Below are 23,717 nucleotides of genomic sequence, written 5' to 3'. Positions count from 1 at the left end.
TATCTAACTGTCTTAATGAGCATTTTATTATGTTGTATTTTCGTACTTGTATCTAGATATATTTATTTGTATACAGTGTAGAGGACCGAAAGATCAAGTTTTTTCATGGAGATGATTTTTTTTTTGTTTTTGCTTTAAGATTCCACTTCGTGTCCCAATGTTCATCCCGCCACAACTTAGATGTAAGATGGTAGTTTTCCCAGTAAAATGGTCCCTCAAAAAGTGCAGTTATAGGTTAACATTAGTGCAAAACAAAACAAAAAATTAAAATAAAGCTGAACACAGAACATAAAAAGAAGTCTGGAAAATTTTATTTCTTTTTTTTTTTTACACTATATTTATTTGTTCCATTGATTTTTTAAAATTAATAACATAATTACTGTAATCGAAACAAAGTTACAAGCAAAAAATTTATAACGAAAGTGATAATTTAAAAATTGGACTAATAACGACTTTTAAAGTGAGTAGAGCTGACAGACCCTGGGAGACCCCCTAAAGCACCGCGGCTGAAAAGAATCCCGCGCAGAGTAAAACAAAAATAAAATAAAAATAATAATAAAAATAAATGCCCTGCATTTCTATATCTCCTTCAGAGCCGCCCCGCTCCCCCCTTTACCATCTTCTCTAGAGCCGGCTTTGAAGAATGGATCCGGAATCTAAGTATACACGATTGCTACATCTTGAATAAAGACAAACATGTAGGCTACTAAGCGAATGTCTTTTTAGAGAACCATACCCGAGCTTGATCATAAACGTTGGTCTCTTGGATACTTATGCACTTCATTTAGAAATGTTTCCACTATCTAATAATCAATTATCAAAATGTTCTGCCAGATTCGTTTCTCAAAAAGACTAAGTGATAACTGGATTGCGATCTTCCAATGCGTTAGCCCACTTGACCAGGTCGAAATCACTTTTAGCTTCTTCCAGCATGTCTTCCAATATCTGTCTCGCTTGCTTCCCTTCTTTCCTAGTGGCGTCTCTTGTCTCCCCTGAGTCCACGGCCTGAGTCTTCTGCTTTCTGGTCAGGTACTTGATCACCTCTTCCAGCAGGAAGGCCTTCTTGCCTTCAAAGCGCATGCGCATGGCCGTGCATATCCGGGAGTACTCCTCATTGAGGAACGTGATAAAGTAGTTGATGAGAACGTATTTCATGACGGACACAGTCACCGTGATGTAGACAGGGGCGATGACCTGGTAGGTCCTGATCAAGGATTTCAGCAGCCCAGGGTTCAATAACAACTCGGTCACCGAGTAGACGGACTTGGTGAAGGTGTAGAAGTGGCCATCTTCACTGAAGATGAAAAATCCGAAACAGGCGTACGTAATGACGGCCATCACCACCAGATAACTGTTTTTTAGCACCGGAGGAATGAGCTCCAAAAACTTGGACACGGAGGCGAACGTGCTGTAAGAATAAAGTAGAAAACTAGAAACATAATTTAAAAAAATAATAATTACAAAGTTTATACGTAGTGTAATTGTATCGATAAGTTTGGATCAGACATGTAATTACATTTTAAATAGATTTGGATCAAAAATAAATCTGTGGGATTAATAGTATTTTAAAAAATTGTTTTTATTTTATTAGCGCTTTTTCATGTTTTTAGCTTTCTCAGTACACTATGACCCTATCACTTGTCTGGACCAGTTGGGAAAATGGGAAAAAGGGGGGGGGGCATCTGGGTGGATTTTACCATAATTGGTTTTTAAAAGCAGTTAAAAAAAAGGAACGACCTGAATTCGAACTTGTGGCTCAAGCCTCCTCAGGCCGACGTGAGAACCACTCTGCTAGCGACTATGACTAGAGAATGTATAGTTCTATATTGTTAGTTTCAATTTAGAGCGGCGACTTATAAAGGGGATTACTTTAGCTTATACCACCACTAAGACTAAGACTGCTTTATTGATCCTTATGGAAATTTGTTCATATAAAAACAATACAACATAAACATACACATAAATACAACAGACACAACATAAAGACTTCATTCAGCGACTACACACAGGCATCTTGGTCCTATTCATGTTTCCTGATCAACGAGTAGCGTTGATATAGTCTGACCGAGTGAGGTACGAACGAGTTTTTGTACCACCCTGTTTTTGTCTTGATTGACAGTAGTCGCCCACTTCGCGTAGTTATGATGGAGCGGGTGGCTGTCAGTCAAGTACAATTTCTTTCCTTTGTTGGAGATACTAAACAAAATAGTTAATTACAAATAAACTTATTGGTTAATTTTTAAAATTGATTCTTGTGTTGTCAGGTAAAACAAATAATTGTCCATCATCTTCATCTTGATCCGAGATGAGGTGTCGGAGAAATAATGTGTACAAATTACGATCTAAGCGTATCCATATGTCAATCTGATCATAAACGTTACTTAGAGATTTCAATTCTGCAAGTTGTTGGTTTTCCTGTCTGATTCAGGCAACCCATTCTATGTTCTAATGGCATTGGCCACAAAAAACGGCAAACTTTAAACATAATAATCGAAAACAAGGCCGTCCACGTATAAAACGGCGTCGCACCTTCTTAGAAAACCCGTAAAATATGTGGACGTCGCCTATGACCTATCCCTATGGAGAAAATTTGACGCCAAATGTGCTAAAAGGTGCGGAGGACCTGAATCTAAGTAAGTATCCAACTTTATACATTTTAATAGCAACTTGTGATGCCAATGTTAGTTTTGACACTCATTTTAATCTTCTGTAAACCAGCAAAACCATTGCAGACTCCTTGGCCCACCAGGGAGGCGGCTTACACCATAGCAGACTCCTTGGCCCACTAGGGAGGGCTAACACTATTGCAGACTACTTGGCCCACCAGGCCGTGAGTTTCCTTCAAGTTCTGACCACAATCCATAAATAGAAATAAAAGAGAATGGTTTGAGTGTTGGGAATAGTGAACAAAAGCCAGCGGAGTCTGGGAGCACATGAGGCGCCCTGATCGCACCTCCCCGTGGTGGAGGCTGCCCAGGCCTGAACAATCTATTATAGCACAGTGCAGGACGACCAATGTCCGTTCATATTTCGCATGGTTCAGGCCTAACTTCGACTCAGGGTGCCGGCGCTACGAGGAGGAAGTGGAAACCGTTGTTCTCATATTCTTTTCGATTGCTCCGTCTGGACAGGTCAAGGAACCACAAACCACAAATTCTAGAACTGTATGGTGATATACATAAGCTACGCATAGCAACAAGGTCTTTGTCCAGGGCTTTTGCAAGACAGAATTTAAACCTATCAGGCCCTCACTCAACTGGAGTTAGATGATCATCATTGTCATCTCTAAAATACAAGTATAGGAACCAAGAAGTGAAGTAAAAGATGATCTTTAGAATAAAACGTTTTCAAAAATTGGTAGTGATATGATTAAGTCTTAAGGTTTGCAGCGACATTACCTTTTACAGCGACATTACCTTTTACAGCGACATTACCTTTACAGCGACATTACCTTTTACAGCGACATTACCTTTTACAGCGTACCATGAATGTACACGATTAACGAAGAAGGAACCCCCCCCCCCATTTCCAAATGGTCATACCCTGTACTTACGATGTCTTTAGGAGTATTTTGATAAATGTGACGATTGCCAGAATGCAGCACATTTGGGTGATGAAGATGGCGATGTTGGAGATGTCGCTGAAGTCAAAGTAAACTCTTTGCTCTTCTCTGGTGGAGAAGTAAGTCTTGACTTTTTGAATCTATATTGAGTAGGGTCAAGCACTCAAATCATATGTATTTGAATCTTCTTAAGTGATAGGTATAAATTAAGCTTTAAATAAACATGGAGGAACCCTAAATTTCATCAAAGCATACCTTGAACTTGCGAAATTCTAGTTTTTTTGTTGTCTTTTTTGTTTTGAAAAGGTAAAACGTATTAATAAACCACTTGGATCAAATTAAAACAAAGAAAACATTTCATATGGGCAAAAGCTACACAATTGATTTTCTGGAACTATTCTTGTCTATGATATCGTTTAGGTAATTTCTGATCTATGTGTCATAACAACCGTTAATAACTACAGAAAAGGTTTAAGGACTTTGGTTCGCAAACTGAGAATTATTGCAATGAGATGAAAAACAAAAGAAATTTCGTTTGATGCCTCATATATATATATATATATATATATATATATATATATATATATATATATATATATATATATATATATATATATATATATATATATATGGCTCCTTTTGTCTGGAAAGGCAATGGATGCGCCCAAATGAGTCACTGGTTTTGGTTTAATCTTGAGACGGGGCAGAATCTGGTGTGGCTAATCAAGCCTATTCTAGAGCAGGAGACTTTGCCAAAATTCATACATATGTATGCCTTTGATTCAGGGCTAGCGGACAGGGCAGCTTTCTTTTTTTTCCACTTGATTAAGGCCGCTTCAATTCTTTTGTTGTCAGCGAGGGTTGTCCCAACACGCACAGTCTGTCTCCATGCACTCCGGTCTTTGGCTATGTTTTCCCACATACTTTCGCTGATGCCTGTGGCTCTCATGTCTCGCTTGCCAGATTAAGCCAAACCAGTGACTCATTTGGGCGCATCCATTGCCTTTGTTGTAAGGCTTGCCTAGTTTTGTAAGGCTTGCAAGCTACACATCTAGTTTTTTTAAGGTTTGTAAGTTACACATTATAGCAATATTTGTATCTACCCTTAGAGAAACACTTACAGCGTTTGATCTATAAAAGTATTCATATGTAAACCCAGCAATGACGGTAATGCTAGTCCCACGTTCAAGTAAGTTTAACCAAGACATTGGGTCGCTAAAATAATTCCAGATCCCAGAAGTTCGTATCTGTTCACAATTAAAAAAAAAATACTTAAAAAAAAAACAACGAAAAATTCCTAAAAAAAAAGAAAAGCTTATCTTAAGGAACAAAACGCATAATCACACCGAACACTCTTCTGTTGAGTACTTCTTCTATGACCATCTGAGTCCATATGTATCTACGATAATTATTAGAGTCTCACTTTGACTGCGGTGGATTGACTTGTGAGCCTCTTGATACTTTCCTAATATGTATGGTTCGTTATAAGCACATTTGGTGATGTAAGTTTTTATAACTAACAGCATACTGTGAGACTTTCTATCATGGCTGAAACTAAAGCTATTCATACTATTTCATGAAAGAAAATAGTTACATTCCGTTGAAATAGCTTGCAGATACTTTTAAAACAAATATTTTAAATCATACATTTGTATGAATGACATAAATGCATTGCATATTTAGACTTAGAGTGACACTTAGACACTTTTCCGCTTTTTGTCTTTGGGGAAGGTGTTATGTACTCTCTGGGGAAGGTGTTATGTACTCTCTGGGGAAGGTGTTATGTACTCTCTGTGTATATGTCACTCGAATCCCATACGACGTTGGGTCATCACTTCACTTAGGGGGCGAGTTCTCCTTGCGGTAGAATATGTATCTATTGACATTATCTCGGTATGCTATTTCTAGGATCCCCTCCAGCTATCACTGTTGAGCCGCGTTCAGACTTTTTTCGACCTTTATAAATAACTTCATGTCTCGGTAACGTAGGTGGCCGTTGGTACAACGATTGTATTCAGGAGGTGGTCGTGGTCATTATGCAAATATATTAAACGTTTATGTTTAGCTAATAAACTATTTAGTTTTTGAACCCTTAAGAGTCTTTAGTGAAGTTACAAATTAATCAATTTATGCCTGCTAGAATGACTAAAAGATAAATATGAATTTAGTAATTAGAATAATTACATGTCATAAATATATTTTTAGTATGACTATGCAATTATTCTAAATGTAATAGATTTGAAAACTAATATAGATTTTAATAAGTTACTATGGTAACAAAATTAACGTTTTTTAAAAAAATAATTCAAGGTTTCCGATTTAAGACGATTTAAGACGGGTTAAGAAAACTAATAGACCTACTTCAATGATTTCCTTGACTGCAAAATACAATGTTAGTAGCACCATGAAGAAATAACACATGCGCAGTACTTCCTGTGTGTTGTGCAGATAGTAGAGGGGAAATGTGTAGACCCTGAGGGTATTCTGAAATATTCCAGCTGTAGGGGTGTTACTTTATATACACGTAGAATAGTTACACATTTCAAAACTAGGCCACTCCATGACTTTTCACAGTTAAATTCTATAAATTCGTAATTATTGAGAATTCACTTAAAAAAAAACAACAAATATTCTTGGTGGACTATTTCAATTATCGTTACTTTTGTTTGAAGACTTCATTCACTTGGCTCAGCTATTCATCCATTTAGTATAATAATTCATTCATTTAGTCCTACATTAATTCATTTAGTCCAAAAAATTGATTCATTTAGTCCAAAAGTTCATTCATTTAGTCCAAAAGTTCATTCATTTAGTCCTACATTCATTCATTAAGTCCAAAATGTTGATTCATTTAGTCCAACAGTTCATTCATTTCAGTTCAAATATGTTCCCTTTGTTGAACACATCCCACAGGCCGGAAGCATGCTCCGTGCTCTAAACTAAATCTTCTGTGTGGACAGTTTGGGGAGTGGAGTATTTAGGAGAAGGCTTCCGTGGTGTCCTTATGCGCTCAGTAAATCACTCAGCTCGAGACGGGATTCAAACTCTAGCCCTCTTGACAGGTAGTCAAGTAGTTTTTGAGAAAGTGGATTAGGAATCCGTTGGTTGTGTTGAAGGTGGGGGGAGGCGAGAGAGTAGTCATGTGGGAAAAAACAACAACTGTCTAATATCTAGAAATAGCAACATTGAGAGAGATCAAATATACAAGTAAAGGTGACATGATCAAATGGAACGCCAGATTTGTTAACCCTTAAAGTGCTGAGCTTTTTACAATGAGTATACAAACAACATGGATTTACAATGCTACTGTTTAGAGCAGGAGTTCTCAACCTGTGGGCCGCGACCCCTTTGGGTGTCGATTGACGATTTGCCAGGGGTCGCCTAAGACCATCGAAAATATGGATTGTTATTGTCTACTCTTCTATTGCTGTGTGTGTGTAAGGAGGGGGGGTCGCGGGAAAGTGAGGAATTGTAAAAAGGGGTCGACGAGCTTAAAAGGTTGAGAACAGCTGATTTAGAGGCTAAAGTACCACACGCGTCTAAAGGGTTAACAATACTAAATCTGTTAACTCTTGTTTGTTTTCTCACAACTCCTCCTACAGATTTACCCTCCTGGCGGAAAACTAGAAATAGCTATCATGTTGTTTTATCTGGTGTACAAAATAAAAGAGCGTTGAGACCATAGACACATATATATATACATAGGCCTATAGTTTATACCTTGACTGGACATGGAGATCTTTTAAAACTACAAAAAAATGTCTTGAAAATTTTGTTAAAAGTTGAAACATGGCGTTGCTTTGTAAAGTGTCCATATGTAGTAGCATTGTTAATTTTTTAACCCTAACCTATGTAATATATAATTTAAGTTTTAGATCTAGACCTAGTAATTGAACATCAAAAACAAGAGTACTCTCGTCTCATAATTATTATTTTGCTATTTATAGATACATAATTTAGAAAGATCTAGGTAATAAATCTATTTAAATGTACATAAGATGATTAAAAGCAACAGACATTGATTATTTCGATCTAAGATTTTTGAAACATTATCTCAATGAAAACGAACAGGTAATGGCTTTGTTTCATATATTTGCATGACTATATAGTTCTGTGAAAGCCCTTTCTAAAGAATATCCGAGAAATGATTTTGCATTATTTCTCAGCTTTCAAAAACTAAAGATCATTTTTTTTCTAAGACAGAAAAGATTGATTTTCCTAGATTTGGGGCGACATCCCTTACAGCTTGAAAAGAATTACGTACGTGCGTTTATGCATAGGGTTAGGGTTTACTATGTGTTAAGGTTAGTGTTTGGAAAAAAACACGGACCCCCCCCCCCCCCCCTCTGGATCCGCTAGTGGTTAGACAGAGGTCACAAGTCCGGAGATATTCCTAGCATGTAATACTTACCACCTGTGAACTCGTACACATGACTGACCGAGGTCATTAGCTGAGTGTCCGCGTTAAACAAAGCCATGTCGACTTTGATTGCCCTTGTTCTCTCGTCCACCCACATTCGACTGTTGACCTGGTCAATTTTGACTGGAATTCTGTCGCTATGAGTGAAGATGACGTCATATCTACGAAACAATCAACATATGAAAAATGCTAATAAAAAACAAAACTTATCTAAGGGAAATAGCTCCGACCTTACAACTATATCTATCAATAATGTTATTTACCTTATCGATCTCTAGCAAAATAATAAATTACCAATAATTAATTGGCTAATTGTTTTTTTTAAATTGATTCTTTTTTTGTTAGGTACAATGAATAATTTTTTTATGTATTGGCTTGGCATAATAGCGTTAACAATTATTCAAGGGGAATAAATGCTACAAATTTAGCCATATCTATAAATACTTACGGGTTAATTTCTTTTTTTTTTTTTTTGGTATAAAACAAAATAATTAATTACTGGCAATTAATTGAATAATCGATTATTTTAAAAATTGATTCATGTCTTGTCTACGGCAATGAATAATTATGCAAAGTTTGCACTTGATCCCAGAATAGTTGTGGGAGAAAAAAAGTGTGCACACTTTTTACCTGACAAACAAGAGGACAGACAGACGGATTTGAGTTGACATAAGCGTTGTAAAACTAAAATGTCGGGCACAAAATGTAGAGCTTCACGATAAAAGAATAAGCACCTAGGTACTAGCACTAACCTAAATAGAATATTAAGTAATGTAAACGACTTATTTCCAATTTTCAAAGTAAGTTTTCCCAGAGGCCTCTTCAGCAAGATCCAATGAAAACGTTTCTTTAAAACAGACATTTTCATATGTCTTCGCTAATTCAAGAGTCTATCTGTGCTATATAAGACAGAGCGGTCTTAAATAGGACAAATTGTATTTTTTTGTGTGATTACAGATCACGAGGTTTCTAAGGGTGATAGAACCCTCTACAAACGTTCTTCACCTATTGCCTAGAAGTAGCATCTTTAAAGAGAGAGAAAAGGTTTACATTACATTAGACGGCTAGCTTCTATAAGAATCAACAAGAGGCTGAACAGGATAAGAGAATAGGACTTGCAAGCGATTATTGAGTTCTGATGCCTAGTTTTAATGCCACAACTAAGGGATTAAAATGTAGTATGTTCATACTTACCCGCCTCCAGGGTAACTGTGAATCAAAGTGCTGAAGTGTTCACCTTCTGTGAAGCTAAAGGGTCCAGGACTAGTTGTACGCTGGATAGGTCTCATCCAGGTCCAAGCGTACGTCTTGGTATCTGAATAAAGTTGAAATTAAAAAAAAAAAAGTTGATTTTGGACACAAAAAAAGATATTTCCGATGAATGTACTATTAAAATTTTTGATGAGAACTTATCTCTTTTTTTTTTACTACAAGTTAATGCAGATTTAAAATAGTTGCGTACTCGTTCCTCAAAGTTATGAACACAAGGCTGTCCTCCGTCAATTTGATTCTTTTGAATCGTATTCTGACCAGTCAGACGCTGACTAATGTCAGGGCTCGCCAGGGCTTAGAAGCGATGTAGTAAAAGGCGCCAGTATTAGAAATGTTTTGCTGGAAGAATAGAGGGCAAGATAGTTGGAGACAGGGCCGGCCTTAGGGGACTGGAGGCCCTAGGTTGCAGTGAATTTGGTGGCCCCAAAATGAAAGAGAAAATAAATATTAAAATTGTTCCATTTATTCAAAACTTACCTGTACCTAAATCTAAGCCAATAATTCATATACAGGCAACTTCTACAGATATACCAAAATAACTGAGTCTCTAAAAAGATAGAATGATAGTAAGAAAGAGTTTTTAAAAGATAACGAAGAGTTATAGCCCCTTTGTTGGTTACTGAGGGTGGACTGTGACCTGCAAGAAGTCAAAAAACTGTTTCCCGTTTGTTTTTGAGAGTACAATAATCCACATAATTCAGCATATCTGGTTGTAGACAAGTCTTTAGATCAAAACCAGTTTCACACTCTGAAGCATATCTGGTTGTAGATAGTATTTAGAGAAAAACTAGTTTCACATAATTAATAAAGAACTCTAAAATATTGACCCAGTCTTGGGATTCAAAAGTTATTCTGATACAACTTTGCAGGCGCGGATTTAAGTGAGTGGAGGACCTTTGCAGCATCTTTGATGAGACCAACACCACTCTTTTAATGCTTTCATAAAATAGGTGCTTAAAATTGTTAATAACTAGCCGGTTATGACCGGCGGCCTAAGGACCTTAGTTCAGATATTACTGATCGACTGGATTATATTTAGATTTATGTCAAACTTGAAGAATGTTCCCTTCATATTTATTTTTATTTGGTCACGAAAATAAAGGAAGAGTGTGAAAATGGGTTTACCCGTTCAGCCAACATATTCATATCCAATATAAAATACTGTGAAAACGGATTTACCCGATTTGTTACAAAGTTTCGTACTTTAATGGAGATACAATTAGGTACTTTATGTCTTTTTTTAAGGGCCCTCCGGTTGTGGGAGGGACATTAAACATACACAAAAGTCTCCGCCATGCTCTAAGGAACATTTATGCTAAGTTTTATCTAGATTGGTCAAACGGTTTTGATTTGTATTCGGGACATACATACACACTTACATACATACATACATACATACGCCTTACTTTCTACTTTATAGTATAGATTTTATGTAAAAGCATATCATATTTTTTTAAAGAAAACTACACAGTACTTGTTACTATTTTGTTTCTTCTTATTTTTATATACGTTTAGAATGCATTTTTCACTTAGATTGTATATTTTTTACTTTCTGGGATCTTAAAAATACGAGTGAGTACTTACCTACAATACTTTGTTCTATGTCGTAGTGACAGTACTGAGTGTCGTTCACTGGCAGAAGATTCTTACAAGTAGCTGCACGTAATGAAATGAAAAAAGAAAAGCCTTTCAAGTTTAGATCTTATTGTAATCGTCTTCTCAAATATATCAATGCCAAAATTATGTGTCGGTAAATTAGACACCAATAATCTCTCACGTGAACTAATGATGCCACAGCAAATAAGCCTTTTCATATTTAGGCTCCGTGCATTTCCAATGGATGCCCACCTATTTCTCACGTTCGACTGCACATCGCAGCTAGAAAATGTGTCAGGACACCTAGGTGAGATAATTGTTGGTCAGACCAATACGTTGCAAAAGACCATGAGCTCATATTTTGTAAACAAATGCGTGGCGCAGAAAGAAAAAAACAAACAAACTATTCTTGCATCCTTACACGTTCCATAGAAGGGTCAGTAACAATTTAGTCATCTAGAATGGTCTCTTTTGGAGACTATGAAAGTGTTCGCGTTGTTTTATGTTCATTTTTCAAATTGAAATAACACATATCCCAAACGTATGAAAACATGTGAAAATGATTTCCATTTAAAAAAAAAAAAGGTTTCCCCTTTCAGACCCTGCGATCCATGGGGCAGTAGATGCAAAGGTCATCTATTTCTATAGCCCACCGTTACCGAGGATGTCATGTGGTCTACACAACTACCATCCGCCTTTACTTTTCCTCAACTAATGTTAGGTACCCGTTAGAGCTGGGTGGACTCGAGGCGCCCTATGGATTCCCCAAAGTAAAAATCCCAGTCTTCACCAGAATTCAAACCCTGGATCTACGCTTTTAGCCATGTGCTTTACCACTTAGCTGACCCGCGTTTTAACCATAAGTAATGAATGATTCGAAGACCCCTTCTTTACTTCTTAGATTTCCTAGATCACACTTACATCTCATTAGGTATTTCGAATCAGGCCTACAAAAATAGAGTTATCTGCTACAATCTGCCACTCCATATTTCAATTTGTGTGAGTGGATGATGTTTCTATTAAGCTTTTTAAATATTTCTTTATAGAAACAATATTTTTTAAAATATTGGTAAAAATATTTGTAAATATTTAGATTCTAATTAAGTATTAAATATCTTTGTAATGTAGACAATGTTAATACACAAAATCAGCATTAAGCAAAAAATAAAAACAACAAAACAACTTAAAAAGGAGGTTATATAAGGGAAGGCACTGCACAATCTGTGCCATTTGCCTTAGCACTGCCAAGTTTACTCCCCCTTTTCTATATAAACTTAATTAATTAATTACAGCTAACTGATTGTTTATTTTTATTGATTCATGTATTGTCTTCAACCATAAATAATTGTGCAAAATGTCCACTTAATCCGAGAATGGGAAGTGGGAGAAACAACGTGTAACTGAAACTTCCCTGTCAGACGTTCAATAAGCTTTGTCAAAAGAAACAAAAACAACATAAAGATCCATAGATTAGGTTTGAAGAAATCGGAGGGACTGAACCATAAGCTCGACCTCCCAACTTAGGGTACTGACCATCGTCGTGTATGACTCGGACCTGTCGAAGTCTTGCACTGGACAGCACGTGGAAACTGGCGGTAGTGTTGATGTCGACCAGGTTCCAGTGGGTCATTAAATAGAGTCTCTGTCTTATGTGACTCCAGACATCGGCCACTGTCAGACTCTATGGCGATAGAGCAGAATAGAATGTATTCAAATGCTTACAAGAAATAAATCTGTCTCGTGTGAGTGTAAGTGTTGCATTTTTTTTAACAAGCTTATACAGAAAAAGAAAGAGAATTTAGAAATAAAATATTGTATAAGAAAAGAAAAAGGAGTGAGGAAGCCAGCTTAGTATATATATACGTTAGGACTTCTAAATTCGCGGATATATGGAACGAATTTATGTAAAAATGCTTTTGAAACACAAATTTGAAGCTTAATTTTATTAGATAATGAAATCAATAAACTATATTCAATACTTTCATGTGTCAAAATAAAAAAAAGGATATGTGCAAAGTGAAGTTCTTAAAATGAGATTTAGGTCTAAATCTTTTCGATCTTCTCTCATGTCAACATGTTAAACATAGCCTAGATTCATAAAATAGCATGCATACTTTCATAGAGTTGGTAAACTTTTTTTTACATACACTACGGTCTAAGTTAGTAGCCAAGAAACAGTTATGTCAAGTTTTATCAAGATTGGTCAAGTGGTTTTGATTTCTAATCGGCACATATATAGATATATAGTATAGATTTATATATATATATATATATATATATATATATATATATATATATACGGACATAATAATTTTTTCGGTAGGAAAGTTTGAAAATGTGCTTGGGAAGTCAATAAATAGATTGAAAGAGAGACAGAGAGTCAAAAGGACAAAGATAAATAGAGAAAAATAAAAAAATAAAATTGAGACACAAGCAAATCGACTGACACTAATAGAGATAGAGAGAAAAAAGAAAAAGACCTTGAAGAAAAGAAAGTGATAGAGTAAGGGAAACAGAAAGTTATTAATAACTTTCATTTAAAAAAAAATCAACTAAAAATGCAAAGATAATAACTTTAAAGATATTTTTTTTAAGTCACGCTAATAGGAGTTTTTCAACCAGTTCTGCCCAATGACATTAGCGCAAATCGTAACCAACCTGCTCTAACGTAATTTCGTTTCTTCCCACTTGGAGCAGGCGGCGAATGAAAGTAGTCTGCATGTAACGGTCACGAACTGACCCTAGCTGGACATTGATGACCACGATTACCAGGACGATGAATATGAATTGAGATTTCCTCTTGGAGAAATGGGTCACGCTGAATATACCAAGGGCGTCCGCCACGGCCCCGTATTTCTGTCAAATTAAGATACGCAGCAGTGACAATGAACAGACTGACATTAAAATTCCTTTAAATGTTAGAAAGTAAAACATGTTGGATTTTCTAAGGCATTCGGGGAAACAAAATAAAAGTTAAAACCATAAAGTTAATCCATGTTGATTTGATAATGCACGCTGTTTTAATGGCTGATTAAGCCAGCCTGTTCCATCCTATCATGGTAAGCCAGCCTGTTCCATGCTATAATGGTAAGCCAGCCTGTTCCATACTATAATGGTAAGCCAGCCTGTTCCATGCTATAACTGTAAGCCAGCCTGTTCCATGCTATAATGGTAAGCCAGCCTGTTCCATGTTATAATGGTAAGCCAGCCTGTTCCATGCTATAATGGTAAGCCAGCCTGTTCCATGCTATAATGGTAAGCCAGCCTGTTACATGTTATAATGGTAAGCCAGCCTGTTCCATGCTATAATGGTAAGCCAGCCTGTTAAATGTTATAATGGTAAGCCAGCCTGTTCCATGCTATAATGGTAAGCCAGCCTGTTCCATGTTATAACGGTAAGCCAGACTGTTCCATGCTATAACTGTAAGCCAGCCTGTTCCATGCTATAACTGTAAACCAGCATGTTCCATGCTATAATGGTAAGCCAGCCTGTTCCATGCTATAATGGTAAGCCAGCCTGTTCCATGCTATAATGGTAAGCCAGCCTGTTCCATGCTATAATGGTAAGCCAGCCTGTTCCATGCTATAATGGTAAGCCAGCCTGTTCCATGCTATAATGGTAAGCCAGCCTGTTCCATGCTCTAATTTTAAGCCAGCCTGTTCCATGCTATAATGGTAAGCCAGCCTGTTCCATGCTATAATGGTAAGTCAGCCTGTTCCATGCTATAATGGTAAGCCAGCCTGTTCCATGCTATAATGGTAAGTCAGCCTGTTCCATGCTATAATGGTAAGCCAGCCTGTTCCATGCTATAATGGTAAGCCAGCCTGTTCCATGCTATAATGGTAAGCCAGCCTGTTCCATGCTATAATGGTAAGCCAGCCTGTTCCATGCTATAATGGTAAGCCAGCCTGTTCCATGCTATAACGGTAAGCCAGCCTGTTCTATGCTATAACGGTAAGCCAGTCTGTTCCATGCTATAATGGTAAGCCAGTCTGTTCCATGCTAAAATGGTAAGCCAGCCTGTTCCATGCTAAAATGGTAAGCCAGCCTGTTCTATGCTATAACGGTAAGCCAGTCTGTTCCATGCTATAATGGTAAGTCAGCTTGTTCCATGCTATAATGGTAAACTAGCCTGTTCCATGCTATAATGGTAAGCCAGCCTGTTCCATGCTATAACGGCACTAAGGAGATAGGAGCTCTTGTATACATTTGTGCTAGCATATGAAGCAATAAGAGTGTCTTTATGTTTGTGTCTTTCCGAGTACACTACAACATACTTTTGTAGACGTAGTAATTAGCTATTAAACACATCTGAGTGAAAGTTGAAATTCCTAAAGGGAGATCGGGTGAGTGTGCTGGGAGCTATCGTCCCTACGACCACCCCCCCCTTCTGGTTTCGTCAATGGTTAAGCTCGCATTTGCCCATTCTCCTTTCAGTGATAATAGTCTGAATATCTGAGCTCAGGAGTTGGACTGGTTGTAAGAGGCTGATTGAGACGCACGCCTTTTGTAGCATTTCATAGATACTGGAGTGGTTATATTCAATTTATTCATTACCACTTCCGAAAGTCACAACCTTAATAGTTAAGTCCAATCTAGTCAAAATGTATATCTGGGGTAATATACAGAAACATGGAAATATTGGTTAAGGACATAACAATTGTAATTTACACGCACACACGTTTTTCCTTTTATATCAGAATATTTAATATTAATAATAATTTTATATATAAGAAGTCATACCGGACACTGGGAAAGGAATTGTTTTAAAATATCAGATAACTTCTAAAAAAAACGCTTTAAAATGTTGAGGATCTGTGCAAGTTACCATAGAATATAGAAGGTTCATTACTGGCTTAAAAATGTTGTTTTATTCTATGTCATAGTAATGAAAAATCATTAGGCCCCTTTCCTGCTCTAAAGCCTTGTGCAGTCGCAGATCCCACCCTGGCGCAAACTCACGGATTTATCACTATGACAATAAGCTTACCATAGAGTGAGTTAGAAAGGAAATAAATGAGTTACCTGCCTTTACGAAAAACTGGCAATATCTTCTGTGTCGATCTTTTTTATTCTTACGGAAGTAGCAACGGTTTTTCGGGACGTAGCGACTTTTCTCTACGTAGCACTGGCTAGCCATTTTCATGTGGAACACCAACTGCGAATTTATGCCTGAGGATTAAAATATTTTTTAAAAAATAAGTTTTCATGTGAATTTCATTGTTACTTTTATACTTTCAACTAACCGGATATGACCCGCGGTCTGCGGGCCTAAGTTTGGGTATTGCTGATCTACTGGATTGAATAGAGATCTATGTAAAACTTGGAGAATGTTCCCTTCACATTTTTTTTTAATTTGCCAAGAAAATAAAAGTAATGTAAAAGAATGTAAAAATGGGTTAACCCGTTAAGCCGACAGATTGATATCAAATATAAAATACTATGGAGACGAGCCTACCCGAATAGTTAAAACGTTTCGTCCTTTAATAGAGATACAATTAGTTACTTTTTGTCTGTTGCAGGGCCCTCCGGTTGTGGGAGGGACATTAAAAACATACAACGGTCTCCTCCATGATCTAAGGAACATTTATGCCAAGTTTAGTCAAGATTGGTCAATCGGTTTTAATTTTTATTCGGGATATACATACAGATGTAGGCTACATACGCCTTACTTTCTACCTTATGTTTCTAGAAGAAAGATAAGCTCTGAATAAAAGTCTTACTTGAACATCTGCGTTGACAAGGAAAAAAAAAGATTAATTTCACATCAACCTTGTTAACAAATTACAGACGTCCATTATAGCAAAAATAGAATTATATCCTTTGCGTATCAATGTGTTAACTTTGCTCCGCTTCAGTGTTTTATTCAGAATAGAAAGAGTGGGCTGTATGGCACTTGTAAAAATTACTGAACATTTAAGGAATGTTTTAAAAGAAACAGTTTTTAAGGGTTAATAATATGCATGTGAGACATGGAAGTCATCTGCCAAAATTGAAAAAAAAAAGACTAAATGTGGCTCAAAACAAAAATGTCTGAGACGGATTTTGGGAGTCAGTTACCAGATCGGGTCTCAAACAAGGAAATCCTTTGCCGAACTGGGAGTTGAACACTTAGTGAGGTTGTGACAGAGAGTCGCATGAGGTGTGCGGGACATGTTCACCGACAAAATGAATTACGCATAGAAAAAGTTGCGATGACATGAAGGCCAATACGAGGAAAGCGCAAACAGGGACGTCCTCGCATAATTTGACGCCACACTTTCATGAAGGAATCAGAACAGTGGACACCAGGTGGGAGGGGGCTTCAGACATTGCCATTGACAGATCTTTGTGGACACAGCTTGCAGCCCAATGCGCCGTACGACGCGGGAGGACCTAAGTCTAAGTAAGTAGGTAATAAGGAAAATGGAAATTGCTATATATTGTTATACAGTGATTTAAAGAGTTAGTGGATGTCCTGAGATATTGTTCATATCCAGAATTAGTGTGAAATTAAATGCCCGGGTCTCCACTTCGAGATTCTTTAGATATATAATCGTTTTCTGAACAGTGGCTGAGTCGTTAAGCGCTTGGGGTCCTGGGTTCAAGTCTCGGTGAAGACGTGATTTTGAATTTCGGGATTTTTAGGGCGCAGCTGTGTATACCCTACTTCAATAGGTACCTGACTTTTGTTGGCGAAAGTAAAGGCGCTTGGTTGTTGTGCTAGCCACATGACACCCTGCTCGTTAACCGTTGGCAAAAAAAAAAAAACAACAACAGATGACCTTAACACCATAGATCGCAAGGTCTGAAAGGGGAACTTTATGTAATGCCTATATATCAAAGCAACTCTCACTACCATACCTCTGAGTCGTCTCTCTGCGTTCAGGCTAATTCCGATCAAATCCCTATTGGTCAACATAGCCGTGAGGATGAGGATCAGTATGGGGTGGACCACGCAAAGCGAGAAGGGCAAGGTCATCCAGAAGAGCGCCTTCACGCGGCTGTTGTCCTTTAAGCTCAGACTGGCGTAGATCAGCCGGACGCTCAGGACTAGGGTGACCGAGAGCAAGAGCAAGTTGGAGATCAGCTGAAGTAGATTCGGTAGGAAGCTCCTGGAAAACAAAGGGAGTTGACTCAAACGTACCGGATGTGGGCCGGACACATAACGTTTACACAAGGTAGCAGCTTGGTTGTGTGATATGCGATTTGGACTGCCGCCTTGATGGTCGAGGATTCGAATCCTGGCCGCCGCCATTTCACGCCATCTTCCGGGAGAGGTGGGATCAATGAAATTAATTTGGATTCTGAGGGAGTCTCTGCATCGCGTAAAACAGACTACTAGCTACATCTCTCAATAAGTCACTTTAAACCTGTAAAAAATGTTGATGCATGTGTGCATACATTATGTTAACTTAGTTTTTAAAGCTAACAAACACACAAAATTAGCTTTTGGAATAATGTAAATTACTCTTATTAACTCCGATTAATTAATTTTTTTTGAAAGTTATATTCATATGGCAATTAAAAAAAAAACGTAAGACACACACGCAGAATGCTCTTACACACTGTTGTGTATTCCTTCTAGGATCATCATTATACAGTCTACAATTATCTGTCAATTGTATCCTTACTGCACCTAGTATGCTGCAAGCCTGCCACACTACCGAATTTTCGCTCATATAACCAGCGTTTTTTTTTTAAACTTTCGATTGGCAGCTGTGCGGGGTATGCAAAGGTGCGGGGTTTACAGAATTTAATTTACTCATAAACATAGCATTACAGAAAACTAGGGATATACCGGTGGGTGTTTTTAACTTTCGAAAGGCAGCTGTGCGGGATATGCAATGACAATTTAATTTAAGTAAACCATTAAAACTTATATATAATAACAGGATTTCCGCGGCCTCCTGATTGTTCAGGATCTACTGTAAATCTCCTGCAAATTCAAAATATACGAAAAAGTCTTGGAAATCTCCTGCAAATTCTTTAAAATCTCTTGAAAAATAGATAGAATTGTCATTTTGAGGTGTCAATCCTACGCTCGATAAACAAAAAACGGCATTGTCAGCTTTAATTTAATAACAATTTATTGCAAAGACTAATGTATTTTCTAATATAAACTCTTAATTTTGATATTATGCTTATCCCTACCCAGACTGGGCCCCGCGCAATCCATTTCGCATAGGGCCCCGCAATAGTTAAGACCGACTCTGAGTATATATGTGTATAAAGACCACGCCTAATACTACATTAGTATACTAATACTAAAGTATGAAGGATCTATCTGTACCTGAAGCTAGCTCGGAATGCAACATCCTCTGCTAAACCCAAGTTGTCCATGAAGTCGGAAAAAGTGCCAGCCAATGATTCCGCGTCCGCATGGATGTCCACTTTAGATCCTAGGAACGTTCTCTCCAGCTCCCTGAGCTTGAAGTAGTTTTCCACCTGAACCATAGTCCGCTTTTTTAAGGCTGTTCTCCTAGAGTCCATCCTTGGTTTGGCCAACAACGATTTCGTCAACTGCCTGGCTCTTTCTGACAATATGCTCGGGGTGCTCCCGCTTGCAAACGTTGACTCGGATGTCACGTCGCTCTGGTGATCGCTTTGGCTAAATCCTCCCCACCCTGGATAACCTTTGTTCTGGCTGATGTCCAAGTTGGCTGTGGGCAACCAGTCTTTGCTGAACGACGATGCGTTTTTGTCAACATTGCTGCTTCTATCTGGCTTGGAAGACAAATAGCCTCTGCTATATACAGTGCTGCTTTTTTGGCTGATATTATTGAGATGGTTTCCACTCGCTAGGCTACTGGCGGAGCTAGTGACTTTGTTTCTGTAGTTGATGTCGTGAGGATATCTTAACTTCGCACGAGTCAGAGATAAATAATCCAACCTGGCGTGGAAAGAGAGAGATTAAAAGAAACATTCTGAAATAGTGACACTTAGGGTTACTTAGGGCTACTTAGTAGGTCGTGACATGCGTTTTAAAATGGAACAGTCTATATGTGAAAAAAATGTTTGTCATTAAAAAAAAAATAATATAATTAAATAAGATACGGCAGTATTTCCCATACTGTGTTTCACCAGGCCTGAATTGATGTTCCACCAACTACTGGCATAATTAACTTTAGGCTAGGACGTTAATTAATCTTTCTAAAATAAAATAAGAAAAGTGTTCCACTAAATACTCAGACTGTGCGAAGTGTTCCGCTAAATACTCAGACTGTGCGAAGTGTTCCGCTAAATACTCAGACAGTGAGAAGTGTTCCGCTAAATACTCAGACTGTGCGAAGTATTCCCTAAATACTCAGACTGTGCGAAGTATTCCGCTAAATACCCAGAATGTACGAAGTATTCCGTTAAGGAAAACGTTTTGAGAAACTCTCAGCTACGGTATAATTTTTTATAATTGCAAAGCTTATATCAACTCTGTCTGTTTTTTTTTATCAGTCTGTCTGTCCTGTAAAAACGTTCGTTATTTCTCCCAAAGCCATTCTCAAATGAAGGTGAAAAGTTGCCCTATTCTTTCGCCTGTTTTAGTTGGTTACGTTTGGACTTATCTGCACAAGACACAGCGCGGAGGCGCCTAACAAAACTTTATTGACCTATGGATAAGTCTCACAGAAAATGATTGGAGGTTAGATAACGTACGAACGAGCTGCCCAAAAATATCAGAACCACGCCCGATGCTATGATTACGATTTTATGATTCAGGCAAAACTTTACATTCCTTATCAACGTTTAAATTGCGGGAGGTGGCTTAGAGTAGCAGAGCTTGTAAAGTCACTCCTGTTTGACAATTCTAATGTCTAGTCAAATTTTACTTAACGTTTTGTCTAGGAGGCAAGTGTTTAAAATGACTACAGGTCATCTTACATTTCGAACCAGGCTACTACTGAGAATGATAACAGTGACGTCACCGTAACGCTAAAGATGAAAAGCGTGGAAAAGTTTCCGGCCGCCCTCTCATTTTTCTTAGTGTTTCTGTCTCCTTGCAAGTCAAGTTTGGCGTCTTCTGCGAGGGACAGGCAGACGAACAGGTTCAGGATGATATGGAAGAGCAGGCAAAGTGCATGCTGGGACTGTGAAAAAAAAAGTAAATTTTATTAAAGTATTTCTATTATAGAATCTGCAGACGACTCTATAAATGACTACCTTGAGATGACTCTATAAATGACTACCTTGAGATGACTATATAAATGACTACTTTGAGATGACTATATAAATGACTAGCTTTGAGACGACTCTATAAATGGCTACCTTGAGATGACTCTATGAATGAACTTCATTGAGACGACTATGTAAATGACACCTTGAGATGACTATAAATGACTACATTGAGACGACACTATAAATGACTACCTTGAGATTAATCTATAAATGACTACATTGAGATGACTCTATAAATGACTACCTTGAGATTAATCTATAAATGACTAACTTGAGACGACACTATAAATGACTACCTTGAGATGAATCTATAAATGACTACTTTGATAGGACAATAAATAACTACCTTGAGGACACTATAAATGACTACCTTCAGATTAATCGATAAATGACTACCTTGTGATTTATCTATGAATGACTACATTGAGATGAATCTATAAATGACTAACTTGAGTCTATAAATGACTAACTTGAGATGACTCTATAAATGACTACCTTGCTAAAATGACTGCCCGGGACGTTGTAGAATGTTCCTATAAAGACATGTAGAGTTCGGAACATCCTTATGACATTGAAGACAAACTTTCTAACTGCTGAACCTTAGAAGGAAAATTCGAAAGAAAATTATTTTTGGATTATTAAAGAGCAAATAAAACAAATAGACCAAATATTTTTTTCAAATGCAGACGTTATTGTATCTGTCATAAATTATTTCAATACTTTATTATACTATAATTACAATTTCTTCACCGAACGAAAAAGAGAAATGATCATGGCAGTGTATTCACTATGTATAGTCGAAAAGAAAAAACCCAATAAAACAGCTCACAATTACCCACTACACCTAGTATTGACCAGTGAATTTGTTTTATGACTCGGTTACCTGAACACAGCCATGCCCATACCTTGTGTCCAAGTTACTGGCCGCACAATAAATCTGAACCCGTTAGACAGGTCTGGTATCCAAGAGTCGCAAATGCAGTAGAGCTCTTCATCCCGATTGAGATGCTTCATAAAGATATGGGAAACGTGCCTGAGTGGAATGTAGTGTTATTTAATAGTTGTATTAGTATTGTATTTGTGTAACAACACTTTCTCCTTACTCACTAAGTGTAGTCAATACACTTTGATACAATGCATTTTGTGGCTAAATGGGTGAAAGAGTATCTGAAAGATTTCAGAGGCGTTTTTGGCGGTCAGCAAGCTCAACTAAACTGTAATTTGATACGACATTAAAAAAATTCAATACAACACGCCTGGAAGTTCTGTAGCAGGGATGGTATACTTTTAATTTCTTGAGGTTATTTGAATGATCTATTCAGTAATGACCATTTGATGATGAGATAATACAAAGTAAAACACTATAATTATGATTAAATGATGAGATGATAATTATGTAGTCAAAAGTAAAACTCCCTTTCAGACCTTGTGGTCTATAGGGTAGATGATGTAAAGGTCATCTGTTTCTGCGGCCCGAAGTTAACGAGGCTGTCATGTGGCCAGAACAAAGACCAACCGCCTTGACTTTTCTCCAATTAATATCAAGTATCCATTAGAGATGGAGGGACCTAACGACCCCGAAATTAAAAATCCCGGTCTTCACCAGGAATCGAATCCGGGACACCGAGTTCGGAAGCTAAGGACAAAAGATAAGAAAAGTGAGGTAGCTATAATCTATAATACATTAAAAAAAAATGAACCATAATTTACTATTAGAAAAACAAAACCTAATGCAATACTCAGAAAGACACAAAGATAGAGGCAAATTTGTTATTCCATCCGCAAAAACAAAATTCATACAAGTTCTCCTTTTCTAGTGCTGTTAGAGCATGGAATGGGTTGCCTGAATCAGCCAAGAAAACCAACGACTTAGCAGAGTTTAAGTCATTGATTCTAAACACGTATCACTAGATTGAAGTAACGATTGTAATTTATATGATTAGATGATAAGATTTGTAGTGAGTTATAGCGTAATTACAACTTATTTTTCTCATGTGTTTGTATATGTATCTATTCTTAAGTTAAATATATGTGTACATTTATAAATACAAGTTATTAGTTTTGTTTCAAAGAGTTCTGTTTGTTTCTGTCATATTCTACATTAATAATTTAATACGCCTACACCAGTTTATGTGTGCTAGCTGTTTGGAGATACAAACCAAGGACAGAGCATTAGCGAGATACAAACCAAGGACAGAGCATTAGCGAGATACCAACCAAGGACAGAGCATTAGCGAGATACCAACCAAGGACAGAGCATTAGCGAGATACCAACCAAGGACAGAGCATTAGCGAGATACAAACCAAGGACAGAGCATTAGCGAGATACCAACCAAGGACAGAGCATTAGCGAGATACCAACCAAGGACAGAGCATTAGCGAGATACCAACCAAGGACAGAGCATTAGCGAGATACAAACCAAGGACAGAGCATTAGCGAGATACAAACCAAGGACAGAGCATTAGCGAGATACCAACCAAGGACAGAGCATTAGCAATGAGATGACACGAATGTAAAACAGTATAAGTATCAATTGATGACAAGATACTTGTAGTGCAAAACAATAAAAAAAAACATACATAACCACATATAATAAATAACCATCAATAGATCAGTGGCGTAGATAGGGATTTTGGAGCCCTGGGAGCTTAGATTCTTTAGGGGCCCTTGCATTTTGACAAACGACATCATGACATGAGATAATGTAATTATTAAA

General features: G+C 37.4%; 1 protein-coding gene across 1 annotated transcript in view; it reads right to left on the bottom strand.

Moving 5' to 3' along the window:
* Window positions 1-350: 350 nt before the first annotated feature.
* Window positions 351-23,717, bottom strand: part of LOC106063215 (uncharacterized) — an 82,329-nt gene continuing 58,962 nt past the window's right edge. The window contains exons 32-46 of the mRNA XM_056004316.1: window positions 21,906-22,033; window positions 21,496-21,599; window positions 20,707-20,912; window positions 19,124-19,723; window positions 17,695-17,945; window positions 15,842-16,023; window positions 13,509-13,706; window positions 12,384-12,531; window positions 10,839-10,910; window positions 9,177-9,297; window positions 7,974-8,143; window positions 5,924-6,060; window positions 4,684-4,809; window positions 3,554-3,702; window positions 351-1,408 (exon numbers count right to left, since the gene is read on the bottom strand). Of these exons, the coding sequence (XP_055860291.1) occupies window positions 853-1,408; window positions 3,554-3,702; window positions 4,684-4,809; window positions 5,924-6,060; window positions 7,974-8,143; window positions 9,177-9,297; window positions 10,839-10,910; window positions 12,384-12,531; window positions 13,509-13,706; window positions 15,842-16,023; window positions 17,695-17,945; window positions 19,124-19,723; window positions 20,707-20,912; window positions 21,496-21,599; window positions 21,906-22,033 (3,148 nt within the window). The 3' untranslated portion in view covers window positions 351-852. The remainder of the gene's footprint in view (window positions 1,409-3,553; window positions 3,703-4,683; window positions 4,810-5,923; window positions 6,061-7,973; window positions 8,144-9,176; window positions 9,298-10,838; window positions 10,911-12,383; window positions 12,532-13,508; window positions 13,707-15,841; window positions 16,024-17,694; window positions 17,946-19,123; window positions 19,724-20,706; window positions 20,913-21,495; window positions 21,600-21,905; window positions 22,034-23,717) is intronic.

This window comes from Biomphalaria glabrata, chromosome 11, assembly GCF_947242115.1.
Source record: "Biomphalaria glabrata chromosome 11, xgBioGlab47.1, whole genome shotgun sequence".
Lineage (NCBI taxonomy): Eukaryota > Metazoa > Mollusca > Gastropoda > Planorbidae > Biomphalaria > Biomphalaria glabrata.
This window is presented reverse-complemented; position numbering and strand designations above follow the sequence as displayed.